The 17,731-nt window shown below is 34.5% G+C and overlaps 2 protein-coding genes across 3 annotated transcripts in view; one reads left to right on the top strand and one right to left on the bottom strand.

Moving 5' to 3' along the window:
• Positions 1-1,627: 1,627 nt before the first annotated feature.
• Positions 1,628-4,880, bottom strand: LOC135683647 (calcium release-activated calcium channel protein 1). The gene is made up of 2 exons (XM_065198960.2): positions 4,395-4,880; positions 1,628-2,363 (listed from the first exon to the last, which is right to left on the bottom strand). The coding sequence occupies exons 1-2, from the start codon at positions 4,509-4,511 to the stop codon at positions 1,803-1,805; spliced, it is 678 nt and encodes a 225-aa protein (XP_065055032.2). The 5' UTR covers positions 4,512-4,880; the 3' UTR covers positions 1,628-1,802.
• A 119-nt stretch (positions 4,881-4,999) lies between these two features.
• LOC135683642 (lysine-specific demethylase 2A) overlaps positions 5,000-17,731 on the top strand; it is a 40,048-nt gene continuing 27,316 nt past the window's right edge. The window contains exons 1-4 of one of the 2 annotated variants that reach the window (XM_089109199.1): positions 5,000-5,161; positions 5,288-5,432; positions 5,760-5,838; positions 6,093-6,142. In XM_089109199.1, coding sequence (XP_088965325.1) covers positions 5,129-5,161; positions 5,288-5,432; positions 5,760-5,838; positions 6,093-6,142 — 307 coding nt within the window. In that variant the 5' untranslated portion in view covers positions 5,000-5,128. The remainder of the gene's footprint in view (positions 5,162-5,287; positions 5,433-5,759; positions 5,839-6,092; positions 6,143-17,731) is intronic. The other variant, XM_065198954.2, reaches the window with a different exon arrangement.

Genomic DNA, 17,731 nt, shown 5'->3' with positions numbered 1-17,731 from the left:
CTGTTTGGATCGCTTTGACCAGTTTGGAGTTTTTAAAGGGCTTTATTTTAGAAATATTTACAACACTACTATTATGACACAAGAGGAACGTTTGTGATGGAGCGAAATGGGGTTTTATAGGTCTTACGTTTTTCCATTTCCTAAACTACTAATATTATTATTTTAGTATTATTATCAAGAGAGCCTCTCATGAAGCTTTTAAACAATTACTTTGTGCTACACAATTTTTTTGAATAATGGCACGCTCTTTGATAATAAGAGTAAATTAATGAATCAGTAGATAAAATTCATTTATAATGGAAGAATGTGAAAAAATAGTCAAAGAAAAAGCTTTGCACATTTCTATTTCAATTGAATGTTTTGCTTTAATGAGCATAATTATGATGTTTGAAAGGAAAATCCCTAAGCTTTTAAGGCACATCTGTTTCTTCTTTTGGTGTTGCCCCTAAACCATTCTCTTTTTTATCTCTGTCCTTCCTCTTTAAAAAACGAGCTTACTCATTGATGTTATGTGATTGATATATATACATCAAAATTTTCATCAAAATTAATTTTTTCTTTGTTAGCAACTCTGTGCGGCTTTGGTTCTGCTTTGTAAATTTTCAAGAACCCTGAAGATCATTTCTTTACAATGTCTGTCTTCTTTTGTGAAACGTTACCATTGCATTTCTGAATATTTTCTGTCTCCTTTGTATTTTAACAGAAGTGCTAAATTATCTTCCTCCATTAAAATTCTTCAATCTAAAAACCTGAATGTTGAGACAATTCATCAGAAATCATTTAGTATCTCAGGTAAGCCAGATTTTTTCGCTAGCAAATTTTTCGAAAGTAAAGGAAAAATTGCTGTCATTGTCAAGAGAAGCACTCAACGAAACTTATTGTTCTTCATAACATCGTTATCAAACCTATTGTTTTGTGGACCGTTTTTGTTGACAGGAACAAAATTTCAATACACAACTAATTTTGGTTTTCTAGACAACTATCTTTATTTTTATCTATAGTTGTCTAGACAACTAGATAACCTAATTACATTAGGCCCTGGTTCGAATTGCTGCTCTGAGTTTATTGCCTGTATGTAGAAACTTGTTTTTGGACCAAGGCACAATTTCCAATTTTGTCTCCCTGTTTTACTATGATATAATTGCAATGATAATTTTAGGATTCGAAAAGTCTCCCTTTCCTTCTTGTATGGTCCAGGGAGGGGCTGTGCCAGTTTTTTGCATAAGCTTTGTAAAGACGTTACATAATTGTATAGAAGGCATGTATTGCGCTAGGGTTTCCTTTCAATTTCACCACAAATTGAAATCTTATTGTCTTTGTTATCCAGTTAATGCAATAAAATTTCAAAAGTAATTTCGGATTGCAAGGAAGATTGTGGAGGATGTGTTTAGGATACAATTCAGATTAAGTAACACATTGCAACCGTACAGTTTGCTAAATCTTTCGAATGTTCTATTACGTGAAATGATACTGTATGGTGATAAAAGGTTGCCCATTGATTCAAATTCAGAAATGTTTAAAGCGACCTTAATACACAGTTCTGAATGTAAATTTATAACAAAATTCAGAAAATATAATGCATGCAAATAGCAACAATGTATTTCAGCCAAAATCATTATTAGTACAAAAAATAACCATGACCAGAAAAATGCTATTAACAAACTATTATACAATGAATAATACTCTATTTACAATTATTGTGTCTATAAATAATTTTATCTAAAAAATGTTTGCGAATTTTTAACTAAAACAAAAACGAAACTTTGAAATAACCTTTGCAACAAAGTTAATGCTAGAAGCTCTCACACATTTTGTATATCTGATGTAAGAGGCTGTGTGGTTAATGCTGCATCGCCATCCTCAGAACCAAGTTGCTTGGCTATATACTGAAGCTCCAGCATACCATTTGTTCTCTGCACAACCTCATGTGTTATGAGCTTTCTGTAGAAATGAACTGCAAACCAGATGAATATGATGGATGTTGGGAACATCACCGCTGAAGCAGCAATTGCTGAATTGATGTTGATTGTGTACAGCTTCACCCACAATATAACTGGAATCTCCAGCAAGAAAAGAAATGTCCCTAGGCCCGTGCTGAATATCCATGCTATTTCTACATACTTGTGCATATTTTCATGAGGTGATTCACTTGGTCTTGTCTCATGTGGGATGCTCTGAATGGGATAGCCTCTGGACATCTCAACGTTTCTTATGTTCTCCACTGTCTCAATGTTTGGGAGAATGCAAACTGATATCATCAATGCGAAAACATGCACAGATATCAAGCATGTTGTAAGAAGGCTAAATGTTATTACAAGAACTGATGGAAGATCAGATCCAATGTTCAACTCAACCATTGCAACCTTTAAAAACAAAATAAAATCATTTGTTACTAATCTATATGCCAAATAAGTTGCCTGATTGATTATAATCAGGTGTGGTTTACCTCTGAAAAATAAAGAGATGCTTTTTAGATAAATACTCTAAAATCAATAATGTTTTACAGTATATTATCTAAACTCATGTTTCATCTCATCTAGGATCATTTGGTTATCATTGATTATTATATGTTGCATTGTTTTCTCTTAAATAAATTTTGGCCATTCGTTTTATGCGGTGAACTCTCTTAATTAATTTGCCAAAGGGCTCCTCCTTAATTAATAAAACTTGAATACAATCATGTAAAGAATGTTTCTTGTGTTGTCATTTATTAGTTGTAGATTATGATTGATTGGCATGAAAAGTAAAAATGGAAAAATGGATAACATTGCAGAGCATGAACACAGAATAAGAAAAACCAGAAGGGTTGCGCTAGGCGGTCCCTTTGTTGTTTTTGAGGCTCAGAATCTCTGGCACCAGCAATAAAATAAATGCTAGAACTTGTTTTCAACAGGAGATTATGCAAGTCTTGTCAATGGAAAGAGTGCATGATGAGAAAAATGAGAGGCCCAAAAACTGATTTTTCTTGCCAATTTTCTAAAACGTTTCCCAGAAATGGTTCAAAGATCAAAGCAAGACATAAAGCTGGTTGCTGCGAGAAATATTGTTTGTTGTTTTTACAGATTTACTAGCCACAAAGTTGGACAACAACTTTAGAGGGAGCTGAAAGGAATTTCGCAAGTCAAACTCTTATCAGATACTTCAGACTGCTGGATAAATTCCATGTGAGGTAATACATGATCAGACACTTTATTCACGAAATTCCATCCGAAGGGTCGATGACAAGTCAGCACTTGGAATCGTTCTTGTTACAGTTACTTCCCGAGTACTACCGCTCTTATGGATGCCCAGTTGGTTTTGAGAGTCTTCTTTGACAAATGCAACAATATTGTAACAATTGTAGTAAGCAGAGAAACATTTTCCAATGCACATTAAACTTTCACGAAGCTTGTTTACATGCTAATTCTCGGTATGAAAACGAGAATTAGCATGTAAACTAACGCATGCGCCAGTAATTTTAGGCTTCACTCAAATACGCTGAGTGACCCTTCTGGTTATTCCTATCCTGTGGCATGAACCCTGAAATCCTAACCTAAAAACTTCTTGTCCTTTAACCAAAGTATGTATCTAAATAATACATTGGTTAAGTTAAGGGCATTGAGTAGTTTATCACTCTGCCCACAGACAATCAGTTATGGGTCAATATAAAAAAGAGTTGAATGTGTTTTCGATGAAATTGAAATTATTGAATTTAAATAATCCTGACAGCCATTAGCACAAGGTTTGTTGCAAAAAGCATTTCTATTCATCATTTAAGTTTTTATTTCTAGCTTCTCTGGCCTTAGGCTTAGCTTGCATGCAGTCTTTACAAATAGAGGAAATTGTGAAGCCTCTGATTGTGAAGGCTATTTTTGCCCTATAAAAAACAATTTCACATAGCCACGTTAATTTTTAATCATCTAAATGAAAATCTTTACTTAACAGTTTTAAAGGCGATTTGCTTTATGGTCAATACAATTTTACAGCATTCCAATAAATGCCTGACCACTTTGCAGAACATGGCTGTCTTTCATGAGTTCTTATGGGTTTTCATCCACGTTTTCTTTGTGCAAACTACAGTTTTTCTTTTAAACAGTGCACTTGCATGTGCGCTTATCTACCATAGCTTTTCCACCGTAATAAGCAGACTAGTTATCAACTTTTCTGAATTGTGATAGTGCTGATTAAAGAAAATATATGTAATTCCAACAAGATGCATGGCGAAAATATAATCATAAGCGGACACAAATAACATTTCTACATTTAATTGTTTTACTGGACCACCAAATAAAACACAATTTAAATAACACGATTGTCCTGGATCACTGAAACCTCTCGATAAAATGCATACCATTTTTTATACTCAAATTATGTAAAATAACCTCAACACGTAACAGAAATAAAATATTGCTCACCATTGCAAAACCAGACATCAAACCAGATGTCCTGCTAGATGCTTTCAACTTCGCTTTGCTCAAAAATAGCCCTCTCCAGTTTCGAGGCTTATCCTCTTCATCTCGTGCAGGAAGCATACTTTTTGCGGTTTTGACAAAAATGTCAAATAAATTTCAACAAATTCTAAATGATTTGATCTTCATGCAAAGATGCAACTTCATTAAGCTCCAATCAATGTTGCTCCTTTATTTGCATGAGGTCATTTGTAAGAATAACAATCTCCTCGATTTGACCCCTGATCCGATGTCGATTTAAATTCCTGTATAAAGCACACTATATTTCAGAAAGCATATTTGATAACTTTCGACACTGGTTTCATTTTACCTATAAAGGTGACTACTATAATGATAAACTCAAATAGACTGATATCTGCCGTGGTACAGTCTTCGTTTGACCTCCAACAAAATCTTCTTGATCGAGCAATCGCATTCCGCAACAATTCAGGCCTATTGTGAGAGCCTCTTCTTTGTATAGAAATTTCAGACCGAGGTAGTTTATTCCTAATTATGCAATAGAATTTGAATAAATGCTTCTTGTAAATTTATTCAAAATGGCTTTGTCTTTGACAATAACAAAACCGCATGTTTTACTTTATTTGGCGCAAAGCTAATAGGTAGCTAGGATTGGATTGACGGCTGTGCATGACCGGTGCTTGCGTTTCGACCGGAGCAATCTTCTCACGATTCTCTAAACCATGGCCAACAACGACTTAGGAAGACGAGTCCTTGTAAGTAAAGACAGAGCAAAGCCAAGCCTTGCGTTGCTTGTCCTAAATAAGCCTTGCCCATGTTTGACATAGTTAAATTTTCACCTACCTCGCAAATATATATCGTACCTTTTACGTGTTTTGCAGAGGACAAAAGAGCGGAAAAGCTACCAGGATAACCTTGAAGACGAAATAGAAGGAAGAAGGCGATTTGACGTGCACGAAAAGCTTAAAAGTGATAAATATAAGTACGAAGGCAATGAATGTCTCGTGCGCAACATGGAAGGGAAAGGTAGTATCTTTTGCAACCTCAAATATTTGGCTTCTAAGAGAGTGCCCCCCGGTTTTCCCGCTTGTCTTTGACGAAACTTTCAACTTGAAAATATGCATCAGAGATCAGAGCAATTTAGGGCAAACCCTTCTCATAAAATTCAAAATCTAAGCAACACAGTACAAAGTAGGGCATTATTTTAAATAGCTGTTTTAAAATAGTGATTATGAACAAATTTATTGCCAAATTCACCAAAACTTAGTGATGCAATGTGGTTTGAAATTCAGCCATGTATCTCTCCTTGCAAACTACTAAACTCATCCTTAAGATTTCATTTGAAATTTTTAGATTTCAACCTCCAGTTTGTCCAAGAGCACGGATTTACCTTTCCTTTAAGATTCGAAAAACCTGATGGACTTGGACTAAGGTGTGTTGAGATTTCGCTTCCAATTAACTGATGATATTTCAGCTATTTTTTCGTAACATGTATATCAACTTTTTGAGGTTGATAAGCGAATATTTGTTTTCATATGAGAAAATTTTTTATAGACATCCTCGCTATTATTATTATAAATTATTTAACATAATATTGTTAAACTTCTTGCATTAAAATAAATGTTTTGGTAATCTTATTTTTTTGAGCGTCACTGTCCCAATCGAGAAAATATTTCTAAATTTCAGGATGCCGTCAGCCGCTCATTTTGATGTAAATGATGTCAAATCATACGTAGGTAAGGGAAATTATCTTTCTTTTATGCAACATATATACCAGGGGATTGCAAGAATAATTAAATCCAGCTCAAAGCATAAACTCTTGGGGTATTTAGCTCTTGTCTTGTTAAAAGACCTTTTACGTAAATCAATTCAATATTTATGTTATTATTTATCACGAAGTTCAGCTTTGTTTCAAAGTTGTCTGCTGGGAATCTTAAAACGTGGCTTATCATGAGGGGACGGTTCTCCAGAATTTGTATTCATCAACAAGCACGCCATCCGGTAGGCAGATTTGATCATTCAAAATGTTGTCGCGTGTAGAAAAGAGATTTGTTCGATTCCAATTGGTTTTGAGCGTGTTTTTCACAGTCAAGAGTTCAGATATCAATTTGCAAAAAGTAAAGACATGATTTTGACATGCTTGGACCAGGAACCCGCCTTCTGTCCTCCGATCCATGTGTCAATTTTGTCACTTCAAAAGACGATTGATAACAGTGGAGCTTGCCAAATAATGTTTCATATGAGATAAGTTTTTGAAGATTTGTTTTTATTTCTGCACAGAATTTTTTTACGGAGGATAATTTGGTTTAGGAACTGAAATTGTAATTACATGTTTCTTCAACCCTAATAAAAGCTTCTTCAAAGTTTTAAAATGAAAAATTTGATGTTTTTCACAAGGTCAGATTATACTGATAACAACTTGCTTCTTGGCAGTTTTGTAAATAATTGCTTTTTCCGATTTTTTACTTAGATTGTAATATAAAAAATAACTCTTGCAACAACGAACAAACCACGTTTAGATGTGTTGAATTTCGGACTCAGAGTTGCACGGCCCCACTTTATCTGTATAATTGAACCAAATCACTCATCAGCGCACAAAATATTTTTGATTGTTCGCTCAGTTCATATTTGTGCCTATTTCTTCAAAACCAAGTCAGTGTGAAGCAAGTGAACTTACGTGTCTTCAGAAGTTGTTTGCGATGTCTATGCTTGAATTACCAGAAAGAAATATGTTAAGTAGCTGACAAAACTTTATATCGATCCTTTGAATCTAAAACCCAATTTGAAGAAACTCTTTTTCTGGCAAATTAAATTTTAGAGGGAATTTTGTAGTTTAAATATGGTGCAAACCAGGCCAAAGGTATTCAAATGATAGATCTCAGTTTAAATTTGTTTTATTGAGCATTAAGTTATGTTTTAACGTGTCTTCTCTTTGCTATGCAACATTGTGATATGTGAATGTATATGCAATAAACAAGAAATGTTAGATCTCAGGTTTAAAGAAACGGATCTGCTGTTGTTATGCGAGTCAAAACATAGTTAAACTTTTTTGCCTCATTGCTGCGCAAATTTTTATTCTGACACCGTTTGCGCCGGGATTTACTGGCTAAGTTTGTCTTGAATTTGGAGTCAGAGATTTGATTTAAGTTGCGCTATGTTGACTTACGTTTACAAATTGGTGGGTCATTATGCGGGAATGGCTTCCCCCGCCTGAGTTCAAAAGACTTTAAATATCTTTCCAATTTGCAAATAAGCGAATGTAGGGTTTTGTCTAATGTGTTACATAATAGGTTTTGTTGATTATTTCAAACACCAAAAATATTTTTAATTGATGTTAAAATTCCTACAATGTTCTTATTGGTATAATGCGCAACGAATCTTTGTTTCTTGTGATCAAACAATATTGAGATTAATTAGAATTTATTCAGAAGGCTTTAACTTGGGTTGACCTCCCAAATAAAAGGTGTTTTGGAAAAAAGTAACTTGTTTTTAATTTGCTATTTAGCGAAAATAAAAATCATTTTGCCTGGTCTGTTATCGTTTTGTCCTTTCCAGACCACCCCTTCAAAGTTAAGGAGATTTGTATTGTTCAAGAGAGTGTTATTTTGGACAAAGTCACAAAAAGGAGTGTAATAGGGGGGATATTCCATGTCAGCCTTTACAAATCGCTCTTGTCGTGGACCAAATAAATTCATCTTTTGATGAATAATTTAAATTTAATTAATTTCATTATTTTGACTGGCATTTGAGGAGCTGTTTTATATTTTCGTTTTATCGAACAGTTTACTCTAAAATAAAGCATTTGAAGTGATAATTTATGAACGTAAGAGTAAGGAATTAGGACATCAATGGGGTTGTTTCTGTTTTTTATTGTGGGTGGCCTGCCCGCCTTGTGAAATTATCAGCGACGTTGTTTCTCTCACTAGTGTACTTGAGCAGGGAGGGAACAAAACATTTTGATGATGTCATCCTTGGCAAGTTTTGAGTCAGCTTCACACTGTTGTACGTGTATTCAAGGATAAATTTTTGTTAATCACTTAGTGTTGGGGAGTGCCCCAAAAATTCTGACATACGTTGAGCTCAACCCTAAAGCTGCTACAATCATTGTCAATAAAACACTATCATAATTGTTCTTGGAATTATCAACATTGTCTTGGGACATTGTAGGTGATAATGAATAGAGAATAAACAAAAGATATGAAAACATAATGTAGGCGGTTGGATGTTCCTTGTAATTTTGGCACCTTAACCTTTATGCAATGAAAACCATATCTTTTAACTTGATAAGAGATTTGAGGGGCTTCCAGGTTCATTTTCTTAGCGGCGTTCTAGATGCATCCCTGGCTGTACCACTTGCTTTTAGGTATAAATTCCTTTTGGAAAGATGAAAACCACATAAATTTAGGATTTACAGTAATGCGATATTTTCACACAAAGATGTTGTTTTCAAAGCAATTGTTCAGCCTCGCTTATCGCTGCTCCACCACAAAGAATAAGCAACTCGACTAGTGGTTTTTTGAATCACAAAGCCAGGGTTTGAGCATGCAAGGCAGTCGACCTTTCTTCAAATAGCTCTAGATAACGCATATCGCGGCCTCTGACGTCGTTGGTTTTTGGGGCATGACCCTACTTTTTATAAGCAAGGAAGTTGAATAATAAATACTTGACATGAGCCTACAGCAACCCTCTTTCCAAACCTTTATCTGAATACTTCTGTATCGTACTTCAACTAAGAATCAAGGATGTTGAACGTAGAATAATTAAATTGCTCACCTATTTTGTTTTTCTATAAAAAAACAATTCAGATGTTTATGTGATGCAAAAATAATCTATTCACCTTTGAATATTAGAATACGTCTGTAACAGGTTAAGTTTCGGTGGATTTTTTGTAATATTTTGCATTGAATGCAACCTGTCTGAAAGCAAATTTTAAATGAAAAGAAAGATTTTCAGGGTTTTTAAGCAACCATAATTTTCATTGACCGTTGGTTGGGAATTTTGAGTCCTAGTAATTCTGTCTGGAGGCTCTGTACAGTACCGTGTGTCCCTAAGAGGAAATGTTGTTTTCATAAATCTTATCAAACAATAATTATTTCATTTAAAAAATGATGATAGAAGAATGTTAAGAATAATGACGTCACAACAGTGTATTTTATGAATTCTTGAATTTGGATTACCCATAATACTTTTAAACATCCAAAATCAGTTGAATTAAAGCTATATTTCTGATTTAAGGAAACAATAATCATTAGGCTCAAGGCAGGGTGAAACAGGTCCTCCAGAAGCAATACTTACACATTTTTATGGTTCCATCTGTTCTTGCTCACTGTACATTTAGGCACTGCTGTCATGACAGTAATATTGTCAGAATTGTGTATTAAAACGTATACCACTTTATAATGTTGATTAAATATTATTGTTTCTTGTTAGTTCTGGGTCAACCCCTCCCCCCCCCCTGATCCCAAGATCTAGCCATAATAAATTCACTAGTTGCCTAATTATATATTGTTTCATCTATGCACCGTTGTGTGTTGGTCTGGGATCACCTTACCTCGTATGCATCCTACTCAGAAATTAGTGTGTAGTTATAATAAACTAGTTAGGTTTCAAATAACTCAACATACGTCGCCTACATAAATACATAGCATACATTTGCTCATCAAACAGAGCACAGTTTTCTACTTCATATTTACACAAACACTTTGCTTTTAAAAAATCGCTTGACTAAAGCGCTCGTTTGCCAGTCAATAATTCTGCACAAAGTCCCTGAGCCTTTTCCCCTGCTAATCATAGGAGTGCAGGGTAAATTTACCTTCTTAAGGTTGCAACAAAGGTAGCTTTACGCTCATTTTGTGTGAGATTTGCCACGTCTGTATTTGGCATATTTTAGGTTTTAAGATCATCTTACATGCTTTACTGGAATTATTGGAATGTGCTTTTTGTCTTTAGCCGACATGTACATAGTAGCTTTTCAAGTTTGATGACAAAATAACGTTATTCTGGAATGTGATAAACCAGTTACATAAACAAATCATGAATACTGCTAACGAGATGGAAAACAAAAAATTGATAATAGATAAAATTAAGTAGCTAAAATTGGCATTGAAGAGGATTTAAAAGTAATTTTTTTAAATAGTCAACCAACACTGTTGAAATGGTATTTTAGTACTGCTGTTGGGGTAAGACACTCGCCAAAACCCTTATGTTACATCAATTTCGTAGCAGAGACAATCTTGTTTCACGATAGCAGTTTTAAAACTTTAAAAAAAATATTAATCACGACGATTGTACATGATTTTGATTGGCAGTCGATGACCTTTTGTTGTCAAATTTATTGAACTCATTAAATTTGTTCCGGTTCCGACAACAATTCAATATTAAGACACCCCAGCGAAGCCCAATATATGAACCAATAAGTCAGGATTTTTGGAAGAGTTATTCGCAAAGCACGTTTCTTTTGAAGAAATGAGCCAATGTATTTAAAGTAAGGAATGAACCAGATATCGGGGCATTTGGGGGAAGGGGTATTCTTGCAAGGATACCAAAACACGTGACATTTTAAGAAGGCTATTTACATCACATCCACTGCGTCTTCTTTACTGCATGAAAAAGCAGATATCAGTTCATACTACGCTACAAGGGGTTTTATTTTAGAAATAACTAGCTTATTTAGCATGGCGTCTTTTCAAACTGTCTGGAGTGCACGGTGTTCCCCTCTACGCAATATTCAACTATGCAGCATTTTTCTATGTACTTAAACATGGTCTTAGGTCGTTCCATTTGTTGCCCATACACTCTTTTTTTATAAGAACAATTTTATAAGAACACAAGCCTCAAAATTGGTCAATAGTTAAGAACAGCAAGCTGAGGCTGAGCTTCTGCAGAATGCAATTTTGAACAACGTTTTTTCTCAGAATCGAGGATTTTTAGCGATGTGTGGGTGCTTTTTCGGTGAATATTCAAATTTGTCAGCAAATGAAGGTTGTCTCACTCACTTTGTTGGCAAATGAGGCCTGACTACCTTCCTAGAGCGAAAAAGCTAGCACTCGCACTGCTTACACCCTATTAGATTAAGAATAAATTATGAACAATCCAGCCTTAGATTTTCGAAAAATTAAGAACAGTCAGCTGAACTTAAATTTACTAGTTCTTATAAAAAATAGGTCATGATAATTTGAGGAGTTATTTAGGTGGAAGTACAAAGCGTCGTCTTAGATTGCTAAAATTCTAGAATTTGACACAACACTTCAACGTTTTAGGCGTGAATCTGTAAAACTATTTTGAATCTCTTCTTAAGACGTTTTGCCATGTTTTCGTAAAATCATTTAGTCATTGATAATGAATATTTCAGACTGTAAAAAAGGAATTAGATCTACAACCTAAAATATATACACAACTGTGTGGTATGCCATAGCAAAAACGAAGGTCCTTGTGTTTCATGAAATTCCTCTTGGACTATTTGATCTTTAAAGTTCATAAATCTGTCGACAACAATACGTTTTAACTGTTGACATCAAATTTAGTATTTCTTTAAGTTATGACACTCTTTAGAATGCCAAGACGAATTTGGTTCTTGCTGGTGGACTTATAAAGTGCTACCTAGATTTAGAAACATTAAAACCTTTTCAGAAAAGTCCAAACCTAGTTGCTTTGGTAGCAGCTGAGGGTTGTCCTCCGCTTTACTGCTACCTTCATGGCGCTTTCAGGGAGCTTTCTTTCATTACTTACGAAGAATAAGTACATATATAAATGGGTGTCCATTGTCAAGGGGCTGCAAAAACAAGAGACTGCAAAAACAAGAGTCTTGAAAGTGACCCAAGCGCCATGGCATCTGCCAAAGTTCTTACCTCAAACGCAAAAAGACAGTCTAAATGAATTTATAACATATTACATGTCAGAGGGCCTTTGCTATCATGATGCTCACGCAGGGAATATTTTATGTAAATTACTCTATTTATAGAAAACATAATAAGGAAAGAATGTGAATTCTGTTATTTTCAAATTAAAGTCGAAGTATCGTTTAACCTTTATTTTTGGAACACTAATTTACAACATTTGCAGTTTTCTGTCTCTGCTTCACAAATTTAAGAGGATGATAAGCTATTTAGAATTTCAAATCATCTCTGGGTTTGGAAATATTACCTAAATATAGTTCAAATAACTCAATAATTTGTGTTCGGAAGAAACTTCCTGGTATTTTTTTGTCAAAACCATGTTTTACCAAGCAACAAATTGACAAGCGAAAATTTGAGGACAATTTTGGCGAAAAAGTTAACATTATTCAATAAAAATACAGCAGAATTGACTATTAACATGTCGAAAAACGTTCACAGTAGCTTTTGTCGCAAAATTGCTTTAGTTACAACTTGAAATTGGATTTTTAAAGGATGAAAAATTGCAGGCGGCCTAATGTCGTGGACAGAAACGACTTGCTCAGGAATGCTTTCAGACCGTTTTCAGCCCAGCATTTGTAGTTAACATGACTTTAGCGCACCATTTATCACAATTGTCACTTATTCATTTTATTTTTAACCGTCTTGTCTATTCTTATTTCTTGAAACTCAACTATCTCCTTGCTAGAGTGGATATCGCCTCAGTTGGTAGCTCAGGGCTCAAGACGGGGGTCGTGTCGAACCTGTTTGCTTGCCTTGCTTCGCGCGTTACTTATCGATCGTTCTGCTTATTTGAAAGCAACGAGGGGCCTTTCAAACTGTTTGCACTTCGTCACCTCAACACACCTTGCATTATTATTCACTTTTGTTTACGTATGATTCATGTTTAGATTGATTGTGTACCTGCTAATGAATGCCAAAACGTCTGCTGCGTTAGGCCCATTGCAGTTGCAGTTTGGTTGCTTAAGCCTTGCGAATCATTTTGGTTTTGGCATTTCAACCTCAGTTAGAATTGCGAGGAAATGGCTTTACTTTGATGTATATTTACTTTTCTAAATCCTGTTTTTTAGTTTGCTTTATGAATATATCCGTAGAAACCTTTCGATACTAAGACCCGCGCCTTGAAAAATCCGATTTTAGCTGTGTGTATGATTTCCAACAGTTTTTTATTTTCTTGTATGATTCCTTTACAAAATACATTGATAATTTCAAAGATAGAATGCCTGTAAACCTTCGTTTTATTTTTATCTAAGTGAGGTCTTTAAGATCTCTCTATTGTGGGGTAAACGGAGAAGGGATTGGGAAAATATGAAGAATTTTGATTGATATGGAGAGCGTCTAGTTCAAATTTTGCCAATTCACCCTTAGGAACTGCTATACTCTTATCACCTTTTCGTGGTCTTAAAACCAGTTCACAAGATTTCTATCTAATTGCAAGCTAAAAAACTGTTTAATCTTTTGATTCCTTTTGCTGACTGCAACTTGGAATCTTCTAGAATGTTGATACTTGATGTTCCTGGTGGAGAACTTTTCTAACACCATTTATGTTGTTTTAGTGAAATGGGAATTGAAATAATGAAATCTTATATTGTCTGGAACACTTGCCTTCTGTTTCACCTTCAATTTATAATAATTCTGAATTTATACGCATCGTCCTAATTTTATTCGGCCAATATTACCATCATAACCATTTCTAGTATTTGATTTTCCACTTTAAGCAACTAAATACGGAAGTACCATAACATCCAACCTTAATATTGTTACGTCAAATATTGGTGCCATTCAATTAACCGTTTGCTTTATGTAAACTACTATCCTTGAAAAAAGTCCTTGGGAAGTTTTCTAGCCAACACGCTTATTGGAAAATTCACAGTTTTCCCTAAAAAGAACCGAACAGTTACCTCTTTTCCCCAGGGTAATGCTTGTTGCTGAGGTAACAAACAGAAAATCAATTGTTCTGTCAAGAATCAATTGTTCAATACTGCAACTATATATACAACATACAAAACAACATCGAAACTATGTAAATCATATAAAACAGCAATCGTTTAAGGGGGATAAGTGGGGTGGGGGTGCTTTTATCAAAATTCGAGTGTAGTGTACTAGTACTTTTGGCAGGCCTTATTCTCCCACTGACGTTGAATGTTTTGGGAAAATGCAATATAGCTATTTATCTAGTGTCTTCTCGACGTTTTACAATAACCGGCTGTTCTAATGAAATTTAAAGCAAAAGTAACGGCTTCAGAGTATGATTCTTAAGCTTCGGTACACGCGTATTCAAGTGTGCTTAGTGGAATGTTGTCAGTGATATAAAATGTTTTGTGGTGATACATTGATGTTTGTTACTAGTTTTAATCCTTCTTCTCGAGGGAACATTTATCTGCAAATTTAGCCGTATGTTTTTGACAGTTTTTTATCATACTGGATTAATCGTCAACATTTTCCATTCTGTTGTGTTTGAGTTTATTGTTGAGAATGTTTTAAGAACACGTGCTTCAAAATTAGTCTAAAGCTAAAACAAATTAAGAACAAGCTGAGGCTGAGCTACTGTAAAATGTGATTTTGAACAATGTTGTAAAACTCCCTTAGAAATTTCTTCTCAAAAACGAGGAGTTTTTGTCATTTAGGGGTGTTTTTCAGTGAATGTCTCACTCGCTTATTGGCAATAAGGGCCTGAACACCCACTTAGAGCATGCTAGATAGCAATGGCACTGCTTTCATAATTTAAGAGCAAATAAAGAACAATCCAGCCCCGCATTTTCTAAAAAAAGTCTAGTACAGCCAGCCCTAACTCAAATTTACTGCTTCTTGTAAAAAAGAGTGTACGTTCACGAAACACTATGAAAATGCATCTAAGAGAACAGAGAACTGATAACTAATATCGAGTAGAAAGATTACTATTTAACCCTACCTATAGGGCTATTGCAGTCAGTTTAAGGCTACGGATTATAATTTACAATCAAAATATAACTGTTTCATTGTATTGGTTTTGGTCTAAGTAACCAAGCAGGGCTGGGAGAAGTCTCTGTTAGAATACTGCACTTAAAACTTTATTTAGTGTGTTCGTTGCACAACAATATATTAATAAATGCTAATATAGTTTAATTGATTGCATGGGCAAGTCACTTGCTTCAAATGGAAGCAATCAAAGAAACCGTTGTCAGATGTTTCAATGACCTGGCGTATTAAGCTGTAACGATATGTTTGACAGGCTCTTGACAGGGAATTCAAAGTTTAGGGCCTTCTTCCCTTTGCTATTTGATACCATAAATAATTTTCTGACTGTAGAAACCTCGAGAGGATTAGTATTTGTTTGTACTTGCTCATTTGGTACTTGATCAGTTTGGCTTGATAGGCCTCGAGCCTTGTTGACAAAAATTGGAGATTGGTTTGCTTTTCAGGGCGACTAAAGTGTCCGCTAGGCTGGCCGGGTCCGCCATCTTAACTCGTCGTTCTTGGCTTTCTTGGCTGCCATACTTAACAGCTTTCGTATAATTGGACATTTATTAATGCTTTAATTGAAAATAAGTTTATGATAATCCGTTTTCAGCCATCGAATTAACTAATTGTTGTCTTTTTAATAATTTCATCAACACAAGAATAAGTATTTCTATTAATTCTTTGAACATCAAATAAAGTTACTTCAGTGTCATGATGTTGCTGTTTATGTTACTCTTCAAATTTAGTAGGCCTACATATTCTGTAGATTTTTATTCTCCCCCAGGCCAATTTCCATCAAGAACAGTCATAGCAAAAGGAGTACACATATTTATTTAAGAAAAATACATACTTTTTATAAGAACACCTAGGATAAAAACACAAAAAAAGGACAGATGAAATAATAAAAGAAGAAAACAATGCGTTTTTTGAAAATTTTAACAAACATGGCAGATTTTATCAGATAATCATTTCAAGCAAAACTGCTATTCCGTAATCTTAGAAGCAATTTATTGCATGTAGTGGAAGAAAAATCAATGTTGAAATAAGAACAACATTCAAACCACCCGAGCTATAATTTATCTTTATAATAAGAACATTGAGTCTCGGCAAAATTTATCTGGTTCTTATAAAAAAGTTTATTTTTTATAAAAATATGTATGCAATTCATATGTGTATTTCGTTTTTCAATATTTACCTATGTTTAAAGGCCATCAATAAATGTTGTTCTGTTTTACAGACGTAAAAAGTCCAACTTTGTAACAAAAATGCATGATTTATGCGCAGTATTGTAGCCGCATACACTCATTTTTTTTATAAGAAATAAAGGTCGATGTTGAGTACTCCAGTTTCCTAATGTTCCGGAAATTTCAATACTCATTGTTTCTTAAGAGATTCTTAATTATGGTGTCATGAATGATGTTATGAAATGTTCATGACCTTTTTTATCACGTCAAGAGATTCGCTTCCGTTCTATGCTGTATTTAAATATGGGAATTTTTATCTCTTGTGTCTTAAGCTTTAGGCCAACAGGGCAATCTTGTTCTTGAATTTTACAAAATTTCGTTGTTCTCAGTTTTACCACGATTTAATAGTTTCTTAATTTTTGCTTCGAGTACTGAAGTTTCTTGATTTTTTCTGACTGTCCAGTACTCGTTTCTTATAGCCAGTTTCTTACTAAAAAAAGAGTGTATTGTAACAATATTGTAAGCTGTACCATTAGTTCAATAAGCAAACCTTCACTGTACACTGTGCATGGTACAAACTACAGATTTTCAAATGACATTCACCTTCTATAACAGTGTTCACAACCAAATATTAAAGCCCCTTTTCATTCAGTTGTTTTTAGTTATGAAAGGTTAAGTCACAAATGGTCTGTTTTGTAATCTGTACTTTGAATCTGAGATGGAATACAGTATCATTTTGTGATTCAAATTCTATATCACTATTTGTTACTTGGAGGGAAGAAATTTCAATATTCATAGTAATGTATTGATTTTCTAATTTGCTTCTATGCAACAGAAGGATTGAAAATCGTGTCAAGGAAATCAGCTTATAAACTTAAATAAGCTGCCGCATGCTTTAGCTTGGCAAGCAGTTCGGCTTATAAAGATGGCGGATCTCTTGCCTGTAATAAACAAATTAATTCTTTGCCAAAGTCAACAAAATTGCCTTGTTGACTTGTAGTCGGAGATCAAATAGAATTTAAACGTATCGTCTAAGAGATTTTGTTTTTTTCGGAAATAGGCTGAATATTTATGCGAGACTGTAATAGCTTTTATCTTCATTGTACAAGCCATAAGATGGCGTCCAGTCCAGTGCACATCTTTATGCTAAAAGCAAGGCTAAAACCTGCATATGATTGCTGTTATTTTTTTATATTATCGCCCGGCGATGTACAGTTGAATCCCGTTGAATCCTGTTATGTCGGACCCTCAAGAGGTGTAAGGAAGTAACACGACTTTTGATTCAGATTAAAGCCCCGAATTAAAGCCC

The sequence above is a fragment of the Rhopilema esculentum genome, chromosome 7, assembly GCF_057945365.1.
Source record: "Rhopilema esculentum isolate cy_ngs chromosome 7, ASM5794536v1, whole genome shotgun sequence".
In the NCBI taxonomy this organism is placed as follows: Eukaryota; Metazoa; Cnidaria; class Scyphozoa; order Rhizostomeae; family Rhizostomatidae; genus Rhopilema; species Rhopilema esculentum.
The sequence above is the reverse complement of the archived record's forward strand: the minus strand, read 5'-3'. Positions and strand labels throughout refer to the sequence as shown.